At 44.7% G+C, this 21,749-nt stretch overlaps 1 protein-coding gene across 1 annotated transcript in view; it reads left to right on the top strand.

The window, feature by feature from the left end:
- sorl1 (sortilin-related receptor, L(DLR class) A repeats containing) overlaps positions 1–21,515 on the top strand; it is a 117,204-nt gene extending 95,689 nt beyond the window's left edge. The window contains exons 16-48 of the mRNA XM_050065187.1: positions 1,772–1,857; positions 2,060–2,232; positions 2,399–2,530; positions 4,005–4,096; positions 4,201–4,447; positions 4,615–4,753; positions 6,090–6,263; positions 6,412–6,525; positions 6,621–6,743; positions 7,900–8,019; positions 8,525–8,650; positions 8,861–8,971; positions 10,290–10,421; positions 10,974–11,105; positions 11,219–11,353; positions 11,658–11,810; positions 11,954–12,124; positions 12,464–12,592; positions 12,863–12,989; positions 13,212–13,381; positions 13,659–13,771; positions 14,286–14,390; positions 14,511–14,577; positions 14,957–15,039; positions 15,126–15,216; positions 15,711–15,910; positions 16,191–16,310; positions 16,620–16,784; positions 16,954–17,128; positions 18,419–18,525; positions 18,806–18,998; positions 19,123–19,335; positions 20,937–21,515. Of these exons, the coding sequence (XP_049921144.1) occupies positions 1,772–1,857; positions 2,060–2,232; positions 2,399–2,530; positions 4,005–4,096; positions 4,201–4,447; positions 4,615–4,753; positions 6,090–6,263; positions 6,412–6,525; positions 6,621–6,743; positions 7,900–8,019; positions 8,525–8,650; positions 8,861–8,971; positions 10,290–10,421; positions 10,974–11,105; positions 11,219–11,353; positions 11,658–11,810; positions 11,954–12,124; positions 12,464–12,592; positions 12,863–12,989; positions 13,212–13,381; positions 13,659–13,771; positions 14,286–14,390; positions 14,511–14,577; positions 14,957–15,039; positions 15,126–15,216; positions 15,711–15,910; positions 16,191–16,310; positions 16,620–16,784; positions 16,954–17,128; positions 18,419–18,525; positions 18,806–18,998; positions 19,123–19,335; positions 20,937–21,004 (4,486 nt within the window). The 3' untranslated portion in view covers positions 21,005–21,515. The remainder of the gene's footprint in view (positions 1–1,771; positions 1,858–2,059; positions 2,233–2,398; positions 2,531–4,004; positions 4,097–4,200; positions 4,448–4,614; positions 4,754–6,089; positions 6,264–6,411; positions 6,526–6,620; positions 6,744–7,899; positions 8,020–8,524; positions 8,651–8,860; positions 8,972–10,289; positions 10,422–10,973; positions 11,106–11,218; positions 11,354–11,657; positions 11,811–11,953; positions 12,125–12,463; positions 12,593–12,862; positions 12,990–13,211; positions 13,382–13,658; positions 13,772–14,285; positions 14,391–14,510; positions 14,578–14,956; positions 15,040–15,125; positions 15,217–15,710; positions 15,911–16,190; positions 16,311–16,619; positions 16,785–16,953; positions 17,129–18,418; positions 18,526–18,805; positions 18,999–19,122; positions 19,336–20,936) is intronic.
- Positions 21,516–21,749: the final 234 nt, after the last annotated feature.

Here is a 21,749-nt window from a genome sequence, read left to right as displayed (position 1 = left end):
TTAGCCCCGGTTTCACTACAGGCAGATTCACTCGCTACAGGGGCGAGGAAATAAAACCTGAACAGCCAATCAGAGTGATCTCTCTCTCCGACAAGCTCCGCCGCCGATTCAACATGCTCAATCGGCCGAAAAGCCGCCGACGCCGAAGTGCCGACAGTGCGGGACACATCGTAAAAACTAGGCCTACAGACGCTCATGGCCCGACTTTGGTCGACGGCCGACCGTCGGCTTGGTGTGTCAGGGCCTTTAGACATGCTGTGCCATGCTTAGCCGCGCCAGAGATGGACCTTCTCCAGAGTAAGATAAGAGAGATAATATAAGATAAGATTCACCTTTATTGATCCCACAACTGAGAAATTCCAGTGTTACAGCAGTCAAGGAGAAAGTGTCAGATTAAAAATTTCAAAACTTAAAAACTAGGCATGCAAGTAGGTCCAAAAGCCAGGCTGCCCGCTCTCAAGCGGGTAGCGGTGACATCTCGCTGACCACAGCCAACCCCTGACAACCACGCTTCTCCCCCTTAATCAAGCGTTGTGTGTTGCAAAAACAAGCCACATGTATCATCCCGTCTCATCACATGATCAAAAAGAGACTCGACACCTGGCAACATCAACACACATATTACTCAGCAGTCATGATGTCAAATGTGCATGTGACAAAAATACCAAAGATAATCAGAAAATATAATTTTAATTGAATAGTTTTTATAATTTATGTAGATAAGATTATTATTTTGTGAGCTACTGGGCGCTACAAGGAAGGAAGATTAACTCAACTTACAAGTGGAAAACTTGCAGGGTTCCCATTTTCCATGACATTATGACAAGGCTTCTGCTTATAGATGTCAGAACATGTTTTTATTGTCTGCACCGAGGGGACGCACAGAGTTTGGCAAGCCAGTGTTTCTGTCTGCAGCTCCTCATCTGTGGAATCTTCTGCAGAGGGACTGAAAGTTGCTCTCACTGGTTCCTCTTGGCCGTGTGAAAGCACTGCTGCTTTTTGCTTCTTTTTTTTGCGTTTTTATGATTCACTTATGGCATTTATTAACGTACTTTTGGCTTTCCATTGTAGTGATCAGGTGTTTTATTTTGCTTGTTTTAGAGCTCTACGTTTAGTATTTTCGTTCTATGTCGCTGCCTGTCTCATCCAGGACACTCTTGAAAAAGAGATTTTTAATCTCAAGAGTTTTTTCCTGGTTAAATAACTAATAAATAATAATAAATAAAATATAGTTAAATGTATATGTGACGTAGTGTGTCAGTGTTTGTTATGGGAAGCGAGACTCTCCTGCATGTGTGTGTGTAGAAAAGTATCGTAACCAGGTGCAGCAGACACAGTGAAGTGCGTGCTTTTCCAAAATGAAACCTTCTTTATGGGTCCCTGGAAAAGTTTTGAAATTTTGTCCATGTGAAAATGTGCAGGAGCCCTGCCTGTACCAGAGCTGACAGTGTGACCTGACATCTCGTAACGATGTTTCATACATCTCAGTTATCTGCTCTGTGTTTCTCTCTCTGCCTCTGGAGCTCCTCTGGTCACATTAGAGTCATTGCACATGAGCACAGATTGTAACCTCTGACCAGGTGCTAATGACATCATAATTCAGACCCACAGTCAACACCTTTCTTTTACTTTCCATTACCTGAGAATTCCCCAGAAGGCGAAGCAGCCTTTGTTCTTTGGTTTATTGCTGCTCTGGAGAGAAGTGACGTTGTGTTTGGTGAGAGCACCACCTAGTGTCCGACTGAGGAAGAACTCTGTGTTTCTGCTGCAGCTACAGGAAGGTACCAGGCGACAGCTGTAGTGGAGGAGACGTGGAGTCCAGGCTGGATGGAGAGATGCTGCCGTGTCCTGTCGGAGGTAAACATGCACGTCAGTTATCTGATCGATCACGTGATCGCTGTTTGTACATGTCACTCCTACACTTCTGTGTTAGGAGGAGGAGGTAGCTTGATGAATGTGTGTTATTATTCACTGTCAGAAACAGCAGCTGCTTCCTGCGTCCTTTTCCCACAAACAGCATCATGTGATTAACACCGTCACGTCTCCTGTGTTGTTTCAGAGAGTAATGAGTTCATCCTGTACGCCGTGAGGAACTCCATCCATCGCTACGACCTGGCCACAGGTACAGACCAGGCCCTGCCTCTGGCCGGCCTCAGGGAGGCCGTGGCGCTGGACTTTGACTACGACAGGAACTGCCTGTACTGGGCCGACATCTCACTGGACACCATTCAGGTGAGTGAGGAACACAGTCAGTTTGTTTACTGTCCAAACACACGTCACGCAGGGTTGATTCCAGAGGAGCTCGTTTATCAGACAGAGTTTTGTGAATATATCTGCTGCACGTTCACTGAGGTAACGTCCATTAACGTTAACCTTCAGCTGTCCTTCTCTCCTGCAGCGTCTGTGTCTGAACGGCAGCACAGGTCAGGAGGTCGTAGTGAGGAAAGATCTGCAGAACGTGGAGGCTCTGACCTTTGACCCCATCAGTAGACTGCTGTACTGGGTTGATGCTGGAGCACAGAAGATTGAGGTATGGAAGTGTCTGAATATGTTCAAAGACAGGAAGCACACAAGACTCAGGGATCCACCAATCTAGATATATTTACTGCTGTAGGCACCTCTGGGTGCTGTTCATATTGTTTCCACCTTTACTGTGACACAGTGTGTGCAGATGTTTGTATTGTTAAGCAGATAGAATCAAATGTTTTATAAAAGAAAGTGGTTCCCTCTAACAGCCACTAACATCTGGCTTTTTAATGTAATGGGAACATTCACACTCAGGTCAAATGACTGGTGAACGCTCTAATTCTAGCCCCTTAAGAGACGCAGTGACACGCCACCACACAGTAGTGTTTGTCTCCACCCAAGCAGCGCTCAAATATCGATCTAGATTAGTCTGCATCAAGTTTGAGAGACTGCCGTAAAGTTTTCACAGGCCTCCATGCTGCTCTCTGCTGTTCATTAACCTGTTCTCCAGCCTGACCGTGACGTTGAAGGTGAGCCACCAGTTAAAAGACACAGATAGGCATGCTCCTCTTTTCTGCTGGCAGTGGGAAATAAGTCATCAGCCTACTTTTATCAGTTTTACCTGTGTTTAAAAAAAAACACCTGCACGCGCTGATTTTGGTGAAAAAGGGTTTAAGGCTTCACTTCTACAGGTTTCTGTTGAAGGACTTGTTCAGAGAACAGTTGCAGAGAGATTTGAAGTCAGCTTTGAAGAGTTGTGTCAAATTATTAACAATCAAACTAAGTTATTCAGGTATGAAGAATGGGGTCCTGTAAGGCTCAATGCAAGAACCATCACTCCTACAGGGAGACAAGTGCCACCCCTAGCACACACCGCACATGTCGTGCTGCAGCTTAATAACAGTTGACCTCACAAAGTTCTCACTACTTTTGCTGACAGATCTGCACTTCCTCCACCTCTGCGTTAGCTTAAAATCATGTATGAACAGCCACTAATTAAAGTTTCTCATGTGAAGAGCCGATCTCCACAGCTGTCACTCCCCAGGAAGTGTCTTTTTGGCCACTGTCTTTATGATGACGGGACTGTGGGTCGTTTAGCTCGGGATATTTCTCGACCTCAACAATGAGTCTCTCCTCATCCATTCTTTGTCACACACAAAACAGCAACAGCTATAGAGTTCTCTTTATACATCAGTGGTGAGGAGAGGAGTCGAGCTGCTGTAGGAGCGGAGAAAGAGCTGCTACAGGAGCTGGTGTGCACAAGCAGACAGCGAGTGGAGGAAATGCATTTAATATTGGGCGCGGTGAGGCTGGAAATAGGACAGTCTTGGCACTTGTAGCTGCCAGCGGTGTGGGGTTGAACATGGAAAATAAGAGGGCGTGTTTTGTCTTTTGACTTGAACGGTCGCTGCCCGTGTGTTTTGGCCCTTACACTTAAAATACTGTTTGTTCTAAAAATATGAGATTCCTGATCGACGGTTTTTCACACAGCGGTCTCAAACTGAAACTGATGAAACGTTTCTCTGTTGTGTTTGAAGGTGTCGAACCCTGACGGCGACCTGCGTCACACTCTGCTCAACTCGTCGATCCTGGAACACCCCAGAGCTCTGGTTCTGCTGCCTGGAGAGAGGTAACAAGTGTCAATGCTTGGCTCATCAGATGTGTTGGCAATTAAACAACAAAAACATTTAGTTTAAGCGTTCCGGTTTAATTCGTGCCATATTCGTCCCACAGTCTGATGTTCTGGACTGACTGGGGAGACCGAGCAGCCGGTGTCTACAGAAGCTACATGGACGGAACCAACGTGGCCTGTATTGTGTCAGAGGGCATCCGCTGGCCCAATGGGATCACAGCTGACGACCACTGGCTGTACTGGACCGAAGCCTACAGCGACCGCATCGAGAGGGCTGATTTCAGCGGGGGCCAGAGGAGAGTTCTCATGGAGGGGCTGCCCCACCCGTACGCCATCGCTGTCTTCAAGGTGACACTGTTTTACAGTAGATGCACCATTTTACAAAACACTCGTCTTCAATCTTTTCTCCAGTCTCGTATCAGAAGAAGTTAAAACAGATTTTAGAATGTGTTTAATGTGTAAAAGTGCTCACTGAGAGTCTGTTCTCATGAGCTGGTGTTGGATGCTGTTCCCAGAATGACCTGTACTGGGACGACTGGTCCAGAATGGGGATCTTCAAAGCTCCGAAAGCTGGTTCTCAGGACAACGAGCTGATTGTTGGCAGACTCACTGGAGTCATGGACCTCAAGATCTTCTACAAGGGGAAGAACAGAGGTAAAACACACAGAGTGGAGGCGTGTTTGGAAAGTTTGAAAGCGTGGAACTGAATCAGTGAGATATTATTTTAAGTTGTTTCCAGATTTCAGTTTCAGACACAAAGTTAAAGTCCCGTCTGTAGAATTTAGGGGGAAATATTGGCAGAAATGGAATATGATATTCATAACTATGTTTTCATGAGTGTATAAAAACCTGAAACTAAGAATCATTGTGTTTTCATTACCGCAGAATGAGCCATTTACCTCTATATACGGAGAGGGTCCTCTCCCACAGAGTCTGCCATGTTGTTTCTACAGTAGCCCAGAACGGACAAACCAAACACTGACTCTAGATGGGGTCATTTGCATTCTTGCACACGAAAAAAGTTTCAACTTTTAAAACTCATTAATCTAAAAATAAGTCCTTAATTGTTATAAAAAGATTCTTAAACCAATCTTTCAGAAGTTTTAAAAATGCCAAGACATGGGAAGCATGATTATGATCTGTGCCGGCGATCACTATATTGTCTGTCCATATGGCTCATTCTCCTCAACGCAATATCTCAAGAACGCCTTGAGGCAATTTCATCAAATTTGACATAAACGTCCACTTGGACTGAAGAATAAACTGATTAGAATTTGGTGGTCAAAGGTCAAAGGTAAGATCCTTTATGTTTGACCCAAAACAGCGCTGAAATCACCATCACCAAACCAAGCAGACTCCATTTAAATAAACAGTCATTTAGTTATGTAAAACACACTTTATTCAGAGTCCACAAAAACAAAATAAAAATCACAAAAGCCGTGTTGCTTCGTCTTTCAGCTGTTCCATCAATCAGCAACTCTGCTTTGTTTGTGATGAAGCCTGATTCACCCAGTTAGATGTGAGAACATGCTGCCTCTATACACGCTAAAATAACTGTTTATTTAAGTGTAGTCTGGTGAGTTTGGTGATGCTGCTTTCAGGGCTGTTTGGGTTTAAACAAAAAGGATCCTACTCTTCAACACAAAGCTCTATCTCTGTAGGGATCCTTTTTATAATGTTGTCAGACATTTAAAATAACAATCTGAACACTTTTAGTGGATATACATTGAGGGTGATAACATTGCAGCCTGTTCCGCTGCTGCAGCCCTCTCACTCAGTATTTAAAAACGTGTTGTTCCCATCGGCCACTTAGACACAAACATGTGGGAAAACATGGTCCAGGTTGAAAAATACTGAAGTTACCCTTTAAGCTGTCTGCACTGTCTGAAGTAAGGTAAATATTGGACTACAGGTAGATGCTACTTTGAGAGTTTGAGAACTGATTTATAGAACACTGTATTAGTGCTCAAACTGAGCTGTGGCTCCACAGGACACAACGCGTGTGCCGACCAGCCGTGCAGCCTGCTGTGTCTACCTCAGCCCGGCCACCGACACACCTGCGTCTGCCCTGACGGCGCCCCGACCGTAACCATGCCCAACGGAGAGCTGCAGTGCCAGTGTCCCATCGGCTATCAGCTCCAAAACAACACCTGCGTCAAGAGCGGTGAGACGAACGCACATCCTGCAGGATGATAATGATGCTGTGCTGCAAGACGTATGATCCTGTCTCTGCTGGAAATTAGTCCTCCATATCAGGGGGGACTATCTGATTAATTAGTGGTGACATGTGATCCTTTCTTTCCTCCAATCAGAGCACAGCTGTTTGCCCAACCAGTACCGCTGCTCCAACGGCCGCTGCATCAGCAGCATCTGGAAGTGTGACAGTGACAACGACTGTGGAGACATGAGTGATGAGCAGGAGTGTCGTGAGTGTTCAGCCACAACAGTTTGCTCTCTTGTAAATAAATACAAAAGCTGCTTCCACACTAAAAAACTACATGTTTTTATTTACTCTATTCAGCCACCACCACCTGCGACCCATCCAACCAGTTTCGCTGCATGGCCTCGGGCTCCTGCATCCCGCTGGCCTTCAAATGTGACCATGAAGACGACTGTGGAGACAACAGTGACGAGGAGCACTGTGGTGAGATGTGGCTGTTTATCTGCCAACACCTCCAACAAATATTATTCAGTCATGTTCACTGTGGCAAATACACACTTTGTTCAGAGCTCAGATGATAATACGCAACAATATGAAGAGGAAAATAAAAGATAAAGTGCATATATAGCATTATATGAAAGTGTATATAAATATATGTTTTAAGAGATGATCTAATGTTTATAGATAGAAAGGTAACATCTGTAATCTTTGAGCATAGGACCAAAATAAAAGTGTAAATTTTTTCATTTATTTCATTTCATTTCATTTCATTTATTCCTTTTGACCCCTCCCCGGGGTATAAGGGGCAGACAACAAAAAATAACATTATCAAATCAGGACAGGCGGCAGCCAATGCACAGCAAAATAAATAAAACAGAATTTGTGTACATACATACAAGTCAAAGCAAATCAAGAGAAACTATTCAAGATTTTCTTTAAAAGTTTCAACAAATTTGACAAGACCTTTACTTTTCGAGATGACAGTAACTTTTGAAACTTATAAATATTTGGATTTGCTCTATAGAACTGTCCGACCTGCTCTCTTCTCTCTTTATCAAAAAAAGGAACACACAAGTACATAATGATATTCGTCTCCTCGATTGCCAGTCAAACAAAGAGTACATTTCCGGGGGACATTTTCACGATCATACCTGCGCTCAGAGATAGGTAACTCATGATTTCCACACCGAAACTTAGACAAACAAATCCTTTCGGCAGGTCTTAACATAATCAGATAAGGTTCAAAAGTGAAATCAGTTTTAACCAATTTATAACTATCACATAAAGGGTTGCTTTGTAATTTCTCATGCCTTCTCTGTAGTTCCATGTCAGATAATCTACGTTCAATCATTAATTTTAAATATTTAGGGTTCATCCGTCCAGCGTCATGCCATAAGTACGATAAACCACAATCATCAAGAATATTTTTAACTTTGGAAATCTATTTACACAGAAAAATATTGTCATCATACAAAGTCTTGAAAACAATATAATGCATTACATAGATAGATAGAATGAATATGGGGCGATATATCAATAATTGTATTTTTTAATTCCCTAATACTGGTGTCAGTAACGGCCCTAAAGATCTTGTATCAGTGAGGCTAAGTGCTAACTGTGTTGTTGATGCGTTCCTCAGAGTCTCACCAGTGTGGCCCAGGAGAGTTCACATGTGCTCGAGGCGTTTGTATCCGCGAGGCGTGGCGCTGCGATGGAGACAACGACTGCAGAGACTGGTCGGATGAGGCCAACTGCACAGGTGAGGACTGCGTCATAAAAACACATGAATCCACAGGATCTTTGGACACAGTCAGAGGATGTAATGGGCCTCTCTCACGGCAGCAGACATTTTGACTTCTCACAGCAGGTCACAGTAGAATCTGTGTGTTACGGGGTGGACAATTGATCTGTCCGTCCATTCAGAGCGATGGACGAGAGGAGCAGCTGTTTGTGAGTGAACCTGAGTGTGTGGGAAACCCTGGTCCTGTTAAAGTCCTCCAGTGAGAGTGACACTGAGACCTGGCGTTCACGATACCAGGACCCTGAAGTCAAAGCAGCTGAACAGAAACCAGCCGTCATTCATTTCATTATTTACAGCTGTTGTTCTCCTGCTGTGAGACGTCAAAATGTTTCCTTTTAAACAGGTCTATTAAAACAGCACTGCTTACACTGAGTGTTCAGTTTCTGTCTTTCCGTCACCTTCAAAGCACCTGTGTGTTTTACCATCTTCTCCAAGCCTTTAATCGCTTCCTGTTTGTCCCTAGTGGGCCACCATACATGTGAGGCCAGCAGCTTCCAGTGTCACACAGGTCACTGTATACCACAGCGCTGGATGTGTGACGGTGACGATGACTGCCAGGACGACTCTGATGAAGACCCTCAGATCTGCGGTAAGCTGAGTCACACGAACTCATCGATGTGGAAGTCATCGTGTCGTTTTAGACTAAAATGGTGGAGTTATCTCTGTGACGCTGTGTTGTGCATGCTGGTAATTCTGATTCTTTAACGTGTACAGATGTGGTGATTTCACAAACTAAAAGCTCATGTTTTTAGACGTAGACATAAACCCACACATTTAATAACATACTGTGTGTTTCCAGAGGGAACTCAGTGCAACGGCTTCCTGTGCTCCAATCACACCTGCCTCCCAGCCACCGCGCACTGCAACGGCATCCAGGAGTGTTCAGACGGCGCCGACGAGCACAACTGTGGTGAGTGATTCCTTTTGTTTAACAGAACGCATGGCGGTCATCAGACACAGAGTCAAACGAGGAGGTGTTGATATTGATATTTATTTTGAACATGTAAAAAAAGACGTGAACGTTCAAACAAGCAGACGGACAGAAATATTTACAGATAATAAAAATCATAAAGTAGAAGCAGTTGTTAACGTACAGTAACTTTGATTTACACATCTGAAAAGGAGCAGGAGGAAGTATTAACTTATTAAACCTAACGTCTTCTCCATTAGTCGAGTGAAATGAAACAAACACCTTTCTCGTAGATAAACCTCAGGTTTCTCAGTGTGCAATTTTTAGTACCATTTATATTGTTACACAAAAATAACCCATGTAAATAGAACAGAAAGAACTTTATTCATCTTTGAAGGAAATTAATATTTATTATATATTACCAAATATTAATATTACATATTTTAATATAAATAAATATATCATAATATAAATAATATTAATAGATATAAATGACCAAATATCTATCTTACAAAATATAAACCCATCGTAGTATATGATATAAAGGTCAATTATCTTTGCCCTACAAAAAATAAATATAAATATTAATATAACATATATATCTTAATCAACTTGACCTGTTATATTTTATATTTCAATAATTTAACATATAAAATGTAAGGACATAACGTAACTCTAATATGCGTCAATCTGTGACACCGTTTTATTTACCATCACACGTTTCTTTATGTTCTCCATGTTCCATCTCTCCCTTCTTCTATGCCAGCTCGCTGAAATTACTCTGCTCAAAACAGTAAGGGAAACACTTAAATCGCACATCAGATCTTGAATGAATTATTCAAGTTGAAAATCTTTACTGATGAACATCGTACAACTTGTTGAGAACAAAATTACGTAACAACGGTCAGTGGAAACCAAAATCATCAACCCGCTGAGGGCTGGATTCAAAATCACACCCAAAGTAAAAATTGAAATTCTATCACAGCAGCTCATCATGTGACTCAGTAGTGTCACTGAGCTAATGTTATGCAGAGCATCACTGAGCCGTAGCATATTTTGGGAGAATAAGAATAGGCCCAGAATAGAGCCCTGTTGAACCTCACAGGCCACTTATCATTATAGCTTAAAACACAGAGCATCAGTTTGTGCTTCTTTAGTGACACACAGGATTTAGACATGAAATATGTCTTATGATAAAATGAACATGGAAATTTTATTAGACACAGAAATACACGGCAGAGCTTGTAGAGCAATGTTGGAAAAGTTATAGTGTGTTGATGAGTCATGTTGCATGATGGTTTCTGTCTTTGCCTCACAGACCCGCTGTGTACTCGCTACATGGAGTTTGTGTGCAAGAACCGAGCCCAGTGTCTGTTTCAGTCTCTGGTCTGTGACGGGATCAAACACTGTGAGGACGGATCTGACGAGGACGCCGACTACGCTGGATGTGGTGAGGAACCCTCGTGTGCCTTAAATTAATCCCTGTAATTTATTGACAAAGCTCCACGTTGATTTCTTTCTTATCCTTTAATCTCTGCTCAACTTGACACGCTTTCAAGTCACCTGCGGTTCATTCAGACTGAACCGCTGACCCACTTTTGGACCACGGCCCACCAGTTGGGAACCACTGCTCTAAAACATAATCGAAATTTGATATGATATTCATGCATTTTTTAAATGTTCCTCAAATTTATTTTATGTTGCGTCAGACAACAGTTTGTGGACGGTGAAAACCAGATGTTTTTCTCTTATCTTCGTCTTGACTACTCGTAAGAGCCAAAAAAGAAGAAAGCATCGGTGATGAATCAGGGGACCAACAAAATAAGAACAAATCGTAGATGCAAACAAAACTAAGAGAAAATTAGTTTGTATATCGTTTCTTGCTTCAGGCCCAGTGTCACTTTGTTACTCTGCTTCAAACCCTCAGTGTAATCTAGACATACACTTGTTATGTTGCACTGCTTTGTGTAACCTGGTGATCTTCCTGTGTGTTTTCTGTCAGCCACGCCGTCTGAGTTTGGCAAGGTGTGTGATGCCTACACTTTCCAGTGTGCCAACGGAGTGTGTGTGAGCCTGGAGTGGAAGTGTGACGGCATGGACGACTGTGGGGATTATTCTGATGAAGCCAACTGTGGTGAGGAGGAAGAGTATATGCAGAAGGAACACACACACTGTTTCCATCAGACACACCTTATACACATACTGAATTAAGCTGTACGATGCTTCCTTCTGCTCTGTGTGTTGCAGCTGCTCCCACTGCGGTCCCAGGATGCTCCAGGTATTTCCAGTACGAGTGTAGAAATGAACGCTGTATTCCCACGTGGTGGAAGTGTGACGGAGAGAACGACTGTGGGGACTGGTCTGATGAGGCGCAGTGTACAGGTACACAGCTATGACTCATCACGGCTGCATCGCTCTGCTTTACTGGGGCTGCGACTAACGATTACTTTCACTGTCGATCAATCTGTTGATGATGTTCTTGATTAATCAATTAGTTGTTTGATGTATAAAATGTCAGAAAATGGGGAAAACATTTCAAAGATTTTACAGACATTGACGTAAACTGTCAGAGAAACTGGACAGGTGCGTGGAGGCGTACAGTCACGAAGCAGTGATTGTAGTTTCAGTGTTTGAATCAACTCCCCACCCATCCTCAGTCGTTAAACTTGAATCTCCACCCTTGTAGGTGGTGTTACTCCTCACACTGTGGCCCCTGGCCCCTCTACTTGTGCCCCCAACCGCTTCCACTGTGGCTCTGGAGCTTGCATCATCAACACCTGGGTGTGTGACGGCTACGCTGACTGTCCCGACGGCAGCGACGAGCTGGGATGTCCCACAGGTACCGTCATATCTGATGTGCATGCATGTGTTTATGTGAAGGTATTTATTGGGGTTTAAACTTACGTACGATATAGAACAATTAACAGAACAGAAGAAGAAACAAAAAACAATTCAAATATTAACTCTGTATTTCTCCGTCAGCAATTAACGGCTCTGGGACGATGGCTCCAGTACCCACCCAGGCCCCCCCCTCCCCTGCACGTTGCAGTCGTGGTCAGTTCCTGTGTCGCCGACCCCCCCACTGTATCCCCGACTGGCAGCGCTGTGACGGCCAGATCCACTGTCAGGACGGCTCTGATGAAGCCCACTGCCGTGAGTCTCTGTTACTGTGATACTGTCACACTCACACCGGTACAGGAGGATCACCAAGAATAAAATCCTGTTATGATGTTTTGAATTTAATGTTTTTTTTAATTGAATTCATGCAGAACTTCAAATCCATCACGACCTTTTTTAGGAGTAGAGGAAAAATCATTTCAGCATAGTATCAATGTATAAAAAGATTTATAATAATAAAATGTTTTATGTCTTTAATTTGCTGTTGAAAAAGGTAATAGATTACAATAAATGTTATCACAGCACAGTGTGATGCAGTATGTAGAGCAGTAATGTAAACCCTGTCTGTCTCTGTGTCCGTCTGTCCGTCTGCAGCCACTCGTGGGCCTCTGTTCTGTGTAAACGGGACTCGCTGCTCTGACGGTGAAGCCTGCGTCCTGGACAGCGAGCGGTGCGATGGTTTCCTGGACTGCTCCGACCACAGCGACGAGGACAACTGCACCTGTAGGTCCAAAATCCTTTTATCATGACTAAGTGTGTTTAAGCTACATGTGAGCTGTGGGGATGAGCTGCCTTTATGTTATTAGCCTTTTAAATAAACTCACATGTGAACCACTCAGTGTCTGCTCCACTGAATGCCAGCATGTCTCCTTTCATACTTTATCAGTGTTTAGCATTTTGATAGCAGTGCGATGCTGCCACCTGCTGGCTGTTAGTGGGTATTTCAGGCTGTGTTGTGTACAACCAATAAGGAGTGTCTCCCTCTTCCTCCAGTGGACACCCTGGCCTATAAAGTGCAGAACCTCCAGTGGACACCAGACTTCTTTGGCGCCATCACGCTGACCTGGTCTCGCCCCAAAAACCTTCCTCTGGACTCCTGCTACTTCCTCATATACTACAAGTGAGCATCAGTTACCTGCAGCTCTGCACCAGCTCAAAGTTTTTTGTATCATGTTGCACTACATCTGCAATATGATTGATATGATTATGACCCTTAAAGGGACAGTTCACCCCGAAGATCACTGCTAAGACTATAATTCTGCGTAAACACACACCTGTGGGCGGGGCTGTCGACACGTATCTCACCCTGATGCCCTCATATCACTTGTGTGTTTGTCTTCAGGCTGGTGGGCACCCAGCAGTGGACCATCATGGACACACACAGCAACAAGTCGAGCTACAAACTGACGGTGCTGAAACCAGACACCACCTACCACGTCAAGGTGCTCACTCAGTGTCTCAGCAAGCTGCACAAGACCAACGAGGTGATCACGGTCAGGACGCCAGAGGACCGTGAGTATCAAACTACTCTCCATTTCCTGTCATTATGACTCGTATACTTGGTAATATATGTGCAAGAGGAGATTTAAAAAATTCTACCTCGTATTTCTGGGCAGTTTTCACCCATTTCTAGTTTAGTTTAGTAGTTCTAGTCACTGTGACCTCTCGAAACTCAAGAATTCATACACTAATTATGACAAAAAGTAGGTAGTCTAGTTTTCATCCCATCTTTTCATTGTGGATGATGAACATGTGTGTGTGTGTGTGTGTGTGTGTGTGCGTCCTGCAGTGCCTGACCCACCCAGGAACCTGCAGCTGTCTTGTGACAACGGTGAGGACGGGACGGTGGAAGTTTCCTGGAGCACTCCTGACAAAGGACACGGCATCATCAGAGAGTACATTGTGAGTCTTCATCTGTATTAAACTGAGTCACGTGTTCATTTCTAATCTGCACGATCACCCAAACAAACAAGACCAGTAGTGAGGAGACTATTGTGCTGCTGTAGAGCTCCAGGTTCGGGCCCACCTCTGGCGCCAGGACTCAAAGTCCTGTGGCTTATTCAAACTAATAAACGCATGCTGTTGTATCCTGACAGTGGTCTGTGGTGTGCACAGTTTACTTCCTTCCCAAGCTCTGGACCAAAAGAGTCCGACAGAGGAGCTGTGCAGCGCACCTGTGCTCTGTTTGAAACGACTGGTGTCCTGGTTGCTTCTGTTTATGGACAGACTGAGCTTTCAGACTTTTAAATACAGATGGTTCAAAGAGAGAAACAGTCCTGGGATCATGGTCTCACCTGTTGTAGAGTTATTCTACGTTTCATTTCATCAGTGATTCTGACACACAGCTGTACTGTCACACTTTGACAAGCTCATTGATTATGAATATCTGCCTCGGTGTCTGTGTGTTTGATGTTAGGTTGAATACAGTGAGGAAAAGAGCATCGATTGGATGTCACAAAAATCCATGACGACCAACACTGAAGTGAGGGGGCTGCAGCCGGACACCATGTACATGTTCAGGGTAAGACTCACTTTCACTATGATGACATGTTTTAAGAAAAGATGTTTCCACAGTCAGTAAATGTTGCTGTGATATCATCATGTGCGGTGTGTTTAAATGCTGATGTCACTGATGATGTAGGTGGCAGCACTGACCAGTCGAGGTGTGGGCAACTGGAGCGAGGTTAAATCCATCACCCCAAAGAAAGGTGAGCTGCTTCTCCCAGCAGAGTCACACACACACGCACACACACACACACACACACACACACAATATGGTGTGAAAATCTGTCCAAGGCTGCCACCTACTGGTGCCTTCAGGTACTTCAGGTGTTTGTGACGTCACTTGAGATGCTGCACACAGGACTGTACAAAACTACTAACACGATCTGAAGATATCTAAAGAAGTGTTGTTTAGGTGGGAAAGGGCTTTTAATTTGAAAGAAACAAAGGAAGTGCTGAGTGCCATCCCTCAGATTGCTGCCTGTGACGATGCAACCAAATCCCACTGAATATATCTCCATGTCAGCTCTCTGAAATAATATAAAGAGTTAAATTCTTCTTTGACCCGCTCCGTCTGCTCTGCAGCTCTGCCTCCACCCTCTGTGATCGCTGACAGCATCACCGCCGACTCCATGAGCCTTTCATTCAGCTTCAACTCCCAGTATGACGTAAGAGCTCCTCTCTAAAGCCCCTCCTCAGGTTGTTAAAGTGTGTGTGTGTGTGTGTCTGATGGATCTCTCTCTGTGTCTTTAAGGTGAAACAGTACATAGTGATTCTGTACTGGCAGTTTGACACCCACGTCAAGGAGAGCAGGAACTACTCAGTCACAGGGAGGTTCCTCAGAGGTACTGTTTGGGTCCTTATCCACATGATTTACTGTTTTACATCACGCCGGGCTCAGACTGCAGGAGTTTGGGACAAATTGATCCCTCCTGACGGTCGGAGAAGGAATCTGGTCTGGGACTTTTGTCAGCACCAGCCCAGATCATCTGATCATGTGAGAGGTTAACAGATCCAGTCTTAAACCTCCAGAACTGTTTGCAATCTCATTTGGGCCACCCCCAAAACGCCCGGCACGTTTGATGTTTGGGATTTAATATCTGGGCGATTACTATTGTGATTACATGAGTACTTTCACAATAGCCAATGACAGACAAGTCCAGGAGCAGCTGATAGTGTCGACGATAACGTTAGCGATCATACTACAGAGGACGGATATTAAGTGCATCAAATACAGTTCAGGATTTTAACCCTCCTGTAGTCTGAGCCTGGCTTCAGTCAGGTGTTGCACACATATCACTGCTCACTTGCATTCTGATGCGTACTGTCTTGTTTCCAGCGACAAACCTGACAGCAGGGACGGTTTATGAGGTGGCTGTGTGGGCTCAGACCAGTATAGGAGACAGTCCCACCGCCCTGTCCCACCATCAGACCATTGGTTCCCAGCCGGAGCGGCCCCTCCTCAAAGCCCGGGCTCTCAACCAGACAGCTGTGGACTGCAGCTGGACCATCAGCAAACCCCCCGCGCAGGGACAACAGGTAGGAGATCTGCACCTCTGATAAGTAACAGTCCATCGCACCGAATAAACGCAGCCAGGGATTTATCAGTATGTCGTGATGCACGCAACGACAGATCTCCAAAAAGACGTCAGACGGTCACAGGTGGAGACGTTTGGAACATTTAGAAGCTTTAAGACAGTCTTCACGATCTGAGCCAACAAACTATGATATGGTTTTATAAAGAACAATCATTCACCAAAGAAGCCTTTACTGAACCAATTTACTGTGTGTGTGTGTGTGTGTGTGTGTGTGTGTGTAGGTGTACGGTGTGTTTTACGCCACCTCCTTCCTGGCCCTGCACCGCAGCCCTCGTCAGATCACCACCGCTTCTCTCAGCCTCACGGTCACAGTGGACAGTGATGAACAGTATCTCTTCCTGGTGAGTCTTTTCAACATCCTGCCAGCTTAATCTGAGCTCTTTATGAACTGTTTCACTCCACTTTGACAACCTGACGTCATCAAATGTGTCCTGATCCAAAAGTTTATAATGTCTCTGCGCCGGTGCCAGCCACGGCCGGAGGCATTATGTTCTCGTGCTGTCCATCTGTCCCATTCTTATGAGCGTGTTATCTCAAGAACACTTCAAGTGAATTTGGTGGATTTTGGTGGTGACTATAAGTGCGACCTGACCGGTGCACGGAGACGTACAACCACAACGCAGTAATTCTAGTTTGTGATCTACTGTCAGGTGCGTGCTGTCTCTCCCTTCCTGGGTCCTCCCTCTGACTACGTTGTGGTGAAGATGATTCCCGACGAGAGGCTGCCACCCAGGAACCTCCACCGTGTGCGAGTAGACAAGACACAGGCCACACTGAAGTGGCAGCCACCCTACGACTTGCCAAACTCTCCTCTGGTACGACACTGTCTCACGTTACTGCTGATGAGCATCAGGAGGGTGCGTCAGGACAACTGCTACGACAACATACAAAAACCTTGTTGTAACCTCGTGCTTCTGTGTGTGTGTGTGTGTGTGTGTGTGTGTGTTTGTGTGTGTGTCTTCCTGTCCGTCTGCGTTTCTGTAGACATATGCGATCCACGTGCGGGACGTGATCCGCAAGGAGGAGCGGGACTACAAGCTGACCACCCAGAACAACACAATAGAGTACGTGCTGAAAGGCCTGGAGCCCGGAGGACGATACAGCATCTCTGTGCGCCTGCGCAACATGAGCAAGGAGGCCAGCTTTACTCTGTGCACAGGTACACTCACAGCGCCGACTCACAGACCACAGCAGCCAACAACTGCTTTTGACGTCTGAAATTGTGACTGTCGCTGGTAAATTTAATCAGCTGCAACGAACTCATTAACGCTAACTCTATGAACTGGTTGTAAACTTGGTCTCCAGCTTTTTAATGATTCAAGCTGACTGAAATATGCACAGAGATATGCACTGCGTTCATGGTTTCATGCTGACAGACTGATGCTAAAGCTGCATCCTCACCAGGCAATGATCCTTGTAGAATACATGCTTAAAGGGACAGTGCACCCGAAAATGAAAATTCAGCCATTATCTACTCACCCATATGCCGAGGGAGGCTCAGGTGAAGTTTCAGAGTCCTCACATCACTTGCAGAGATCCAAGGGGAGAGGAGGTAGCAACACAACTCCACCTAATGGAGGCTGACGGCGCCCCAGATTCAAACGTCCAAAAACACATAATTGAAACCACAAAATATCTCCATACTGCTCGTCCGTAGTGATCCAAGTGTCCTGAAGCCCCGACATAAAAAGTTGTTTGGAAAAACCTCATTTGAACTCTGTTTTTAGCCTCATTGTAGCCTGTAGCTCTGACTGCCGCTCTCATGTGTGTGCACTTGCGCGAGACCGTGAGACATGGGCACCGCCTTCATGTGTGCTCACGTGCTTTCGCTGGTCTCGCGTGAGACACACAAGACAACACATGAGACAAGACAACACAAGACATACTGTATTGTCCCCAGAGGGAACTGTACTCGGGCAATATTGCTACACCCAGCAGCAGTCAACTATAACAATACATAGTTAACATGACACTACAGTGGTTCATTACGGACATACAATGAACATACAGACAGAGGATATACTGTATATGAAGGTTTTGCACGTGCCTTGAGAAAAATGTAAATACGTAGGTGCTGCAGAAATGAGAAGAAGGTTATGAAAACCATAAAGCTGTAATAAATAATCCATTAAACAAAGTGCAACATATCAATGAAAAGATCCTGAAACAAGTCTCCAAACATCTGTTTCACTGTGTGCAAATACAAACATGCTTATTGTGGGTTAAACAGAGATCTGTATGTGCACGCTGACTGTGGTTTATAAAACACACTCCATGGTACTGTGTGTGTGTGTGTGTGTGTGTGTGTAGCTGTGGTGCAGTCTGCGTCTTTCTGTTTGAAGACATAAAGTTCCCACCATACTGAAGTACGACCGCTCACTTTCTATAATCTGTACGTGTCTTCAAAAAGAAATGCTGTCCTTAAAGAAACACTCTCCCTCTGCTGCAGTTCCTCTTCCTGCTCCTGAAGCCTTGAAGATTTTGACAGAGAAAGACCACGTGTTCCTCTTCTGGAAGAGTCTGGCTGTCCGAGAGAAGGGCTTCAATGAGAGCAGGGTGAGACACCAGTGACCCATGTCTGGGGTTTTCCACAGTGAAACATTTTCCTCTATCCTACGTTTAGGCTTTCTTATGTTCCACAACCCTTTTCTCTGCAATCTAACTTGGTGCAGAGGGTTGGATTCAAGTTTCTACTGCTGTACTTATCTAGGTACAAGACTCATATTTGATTGTATATTTCTTAGATCTTAGATCTTATGGGGACGTACAGCAGTAGAAACCCAGTGAATATCGTCTCAGTCCAAAAGAAGCATTAAGTGTTACGTGCTGTTTACAGGGCTATGAGGTGCATGTGTATGACAGTGTGACCAACCAGACGTCCTACCTGGGAAACACCACAGAGACCTATTTCCGCATCAGCAGCCTGTTGCTGGGACACAACTACACGTTCTCAGTGCAGGCCCGCTGCCTGCTCAGCGGTCAGCTGTGTGGCGAACCTGCACTGCTGCTCTATAACCAGCTGACAGCAGGTAGAGGAACACACACACACACACACTGTGAAACGTGAGCTCCAAGAGAAACCACAGTGAGATGAACGGTGAACATGGACTTGCTTTTCCATTTATACTGCACGTTACTCTTCCTCTTGTCCAGGGGCCAGTGACGCCTCCCGCGGTGAGGGCCACTCAGGAGACATGGCAGCGGTGGTGGTCCCGGTCCTCTTTCTGCTGCTGCTGGGCGTGTGCGGTGGCCTGGTGGCGCTCTACCTCCGACACCGCCGGCTGCAGAATAATTTCACCGCCTTTGCAAACTCCCATTACAACTCTCGCCTGGGCTCTGCCATCTTCTCCTCCGGGGATGAACTGGGTGAGTGAGCTGTGTACATCTTTGGATCATCCAGGTGCTGACAGTGCAGAGGTCACTAGAGTTCAGTTCCTCACTGTGGTGCAGTTTACAAGACAGAGGGAAGCCTGCTGGAGATAATGTTGTTGTCACGGCCTTGGCAACTCCCAGTTGTCAGGTCGTCTGTCGAGTGTCAGTTCTGCAGTGATGGGATGCAACCAAGTACATTCAGTCGAGTACTCTAACTTTATGGTTCCAGGCAAATACTGTAATGTGCTTGTCTTCACTGACAGGTCCCACTTTACTGCACAGTGAGAGCTTTTTATGCCTCTGCGCCAGTGATAGCTGTGGCCACAGGCATTATGTTTTTGGGTTGTCCGTACACATGTATGTTTGATTCTTGTGTGTGTGATATGTCAAGAACACCTTGAGGGAATTTTTTCAAATTTGGCGCGCTTTATACTCTTTATATCTACATGCGGAGCGGGTCCTTTACCCACAGAGTCCACCATGTTGTTTCTACAGTAGCCCAGAATGGACAAACCAAACACTGCCTCTAGATAGGGACATTTGCACGTTTGCATCAACCACTGTAGTTCACTGCACGCTTAGCACACACGTTTTCAGTTGATTGCATTCAACTTCACCACTAGATGGCACTAAACTCTCCACACAGTGCCCTCACAGATCTGCTAAAACTCTCAAAAGGCATTGAAGTCATTAATATAAAAATAAGGCCTGAATTGGTATTAAAATGTCTTAAATCACCCTTTCAAAAGTTTTAAAAATGCCAAGACATGGGAGGCATGAATATGCCGCCGTGTCGGTGATAGCCGTAGCTGAGGCAATATGTTTTCAGGTTGTCCCGTTCTTATCAACGTGCTATCTCAAGAAAGTTTTGAGGAAATTTCTTAAAATTTGGCACAAACGTCCACTTGGACTGAAAAATAAACTAATTAGAATTTGGTAGTCGGAGGTCACAGCAACCTCACCAAACATGTTTTTGGCTATAACTCTGGAATTCATGCACTAATTATGACAAAGTTTCACACAGGATAAAATGAAGTGATGACATTATGTAAGGTCAAAGGTCAGCTTCACTGTGACATCATAATGTTCTGCATAAAACACTTTTCTGTCCATTATTTAACGTCATATCTCAGGAACAGAAGGGGAGACATTTGGTCAGATACTGAATTGGTGACTCTAATCTTGAAACTGTGCTGATTGTATAGATCTTCTGTGTGTGAAGCATCCATGTTTTCACTGACATGGATGGAGACTGTCAGAGACACTTCAGCAGTGCATGATATTAACTGCAAATCAGGAAGTCTTGTACTTTGCTTAAAAGTGTTGCATTAAACAAGACACACTTTTGACCACAGTACGGCCCTGCAAAGGCAAAAGACCTGAATTGTGGGTAATCGGTCCCACTTTCCCCCCCACTGCAACGCCCCTGTGTCAGCCTAATGATTCTGAATCTGAATTCAGTGTGTTTTTAAGTCAGTTTTGGTCTCAATAAATTATTGATATTAAAATTTTGATTAGTGCAGTTTTAATTTGTACAGCAGACATGTTCTTAAACATCCCTCTCTTCTCTCTTTCTTGCCTCTCTTCCTCTCAAGGTGATGATGATGAAGATGCTCCCATGATCAGCGGCTTCTCAGACGATGTTCCCATGGTCATTGCGTAGCAAGACGTCCCTCCATCGCCTATTTCTCTCTTCCCTTCTCCCCTTCTCTTCTTCTGCCCTCCCCCCCACTCCCCTTTACTCCCCATCACTCCCTATCAGTGGCGCTGTACGATGGAGTGAAGAGGAAACAGGTGGAACCTCCGCCCTCCCGAATCCGTCGATGGGAAACGACCCCGATCAGCAGGAAACATGAAGAAAAATGGAAAAGTGTAAAGAGAGAAAGAGATATTTTTCAAATATACGATGCACTTTTTTTGGATGCGCAATAACTTATTTTTTATAATATTAAATATATATATGGGGTCAAAAAAAAGGACTGTGAGGAAGAGGTGGACACTGAAGCAAACTGTGAAGGATTTGAGTTTGTGGAGCGCGCCAGGGAAAGAGAGACCCTATTTGTAATGCAAACTCACTATCCATAGGAGCGGTTCATTGCTTAAAGCCAAAATAAGCATCCAGAGACTGGAATATAGAATGCAAAAAACACACACATAGAAAAAACACAGATATATAGTCAAATGCTGTATACAATATGTACAAATAGAAAATATCAGAGCAGTAATGGTTACATATTTTGGTGATAGTACAGAGCGTACTACAGCAGCATATGTAACATTGGTGCCCCGTGCGAGGCAGCCGGAGAGTAAACTGTGGATCACGTTTCTTCATTTACAGAACCTGAATCATTTGTCTATTCAAATGATCACCAGTTTGGAAACTGCTGATTATTGTAAACACATTAACA

The sequence above is a fragment of the Epinephelus moara genome, chromosome 2 (genome assembly GCF_006386435.1).
Source record: "Epinephelus moara isolate mb chromosome 2, YSFRI_EMoa_1.0, whole genome shotgun sequence".
NCBI classification, from domain to species: domain Eukaryota; kingdom Metazoa; phylum Chordata; class Actinopteri; order Perciformes; family Serranidae; genus Epinephelus; species Epinephelus moara.
The sequence above is the reverse complement of the archived record's forward strand: the minus strand, read 5'-3'. Positions and strand labels throughout refer to the sequence as shown.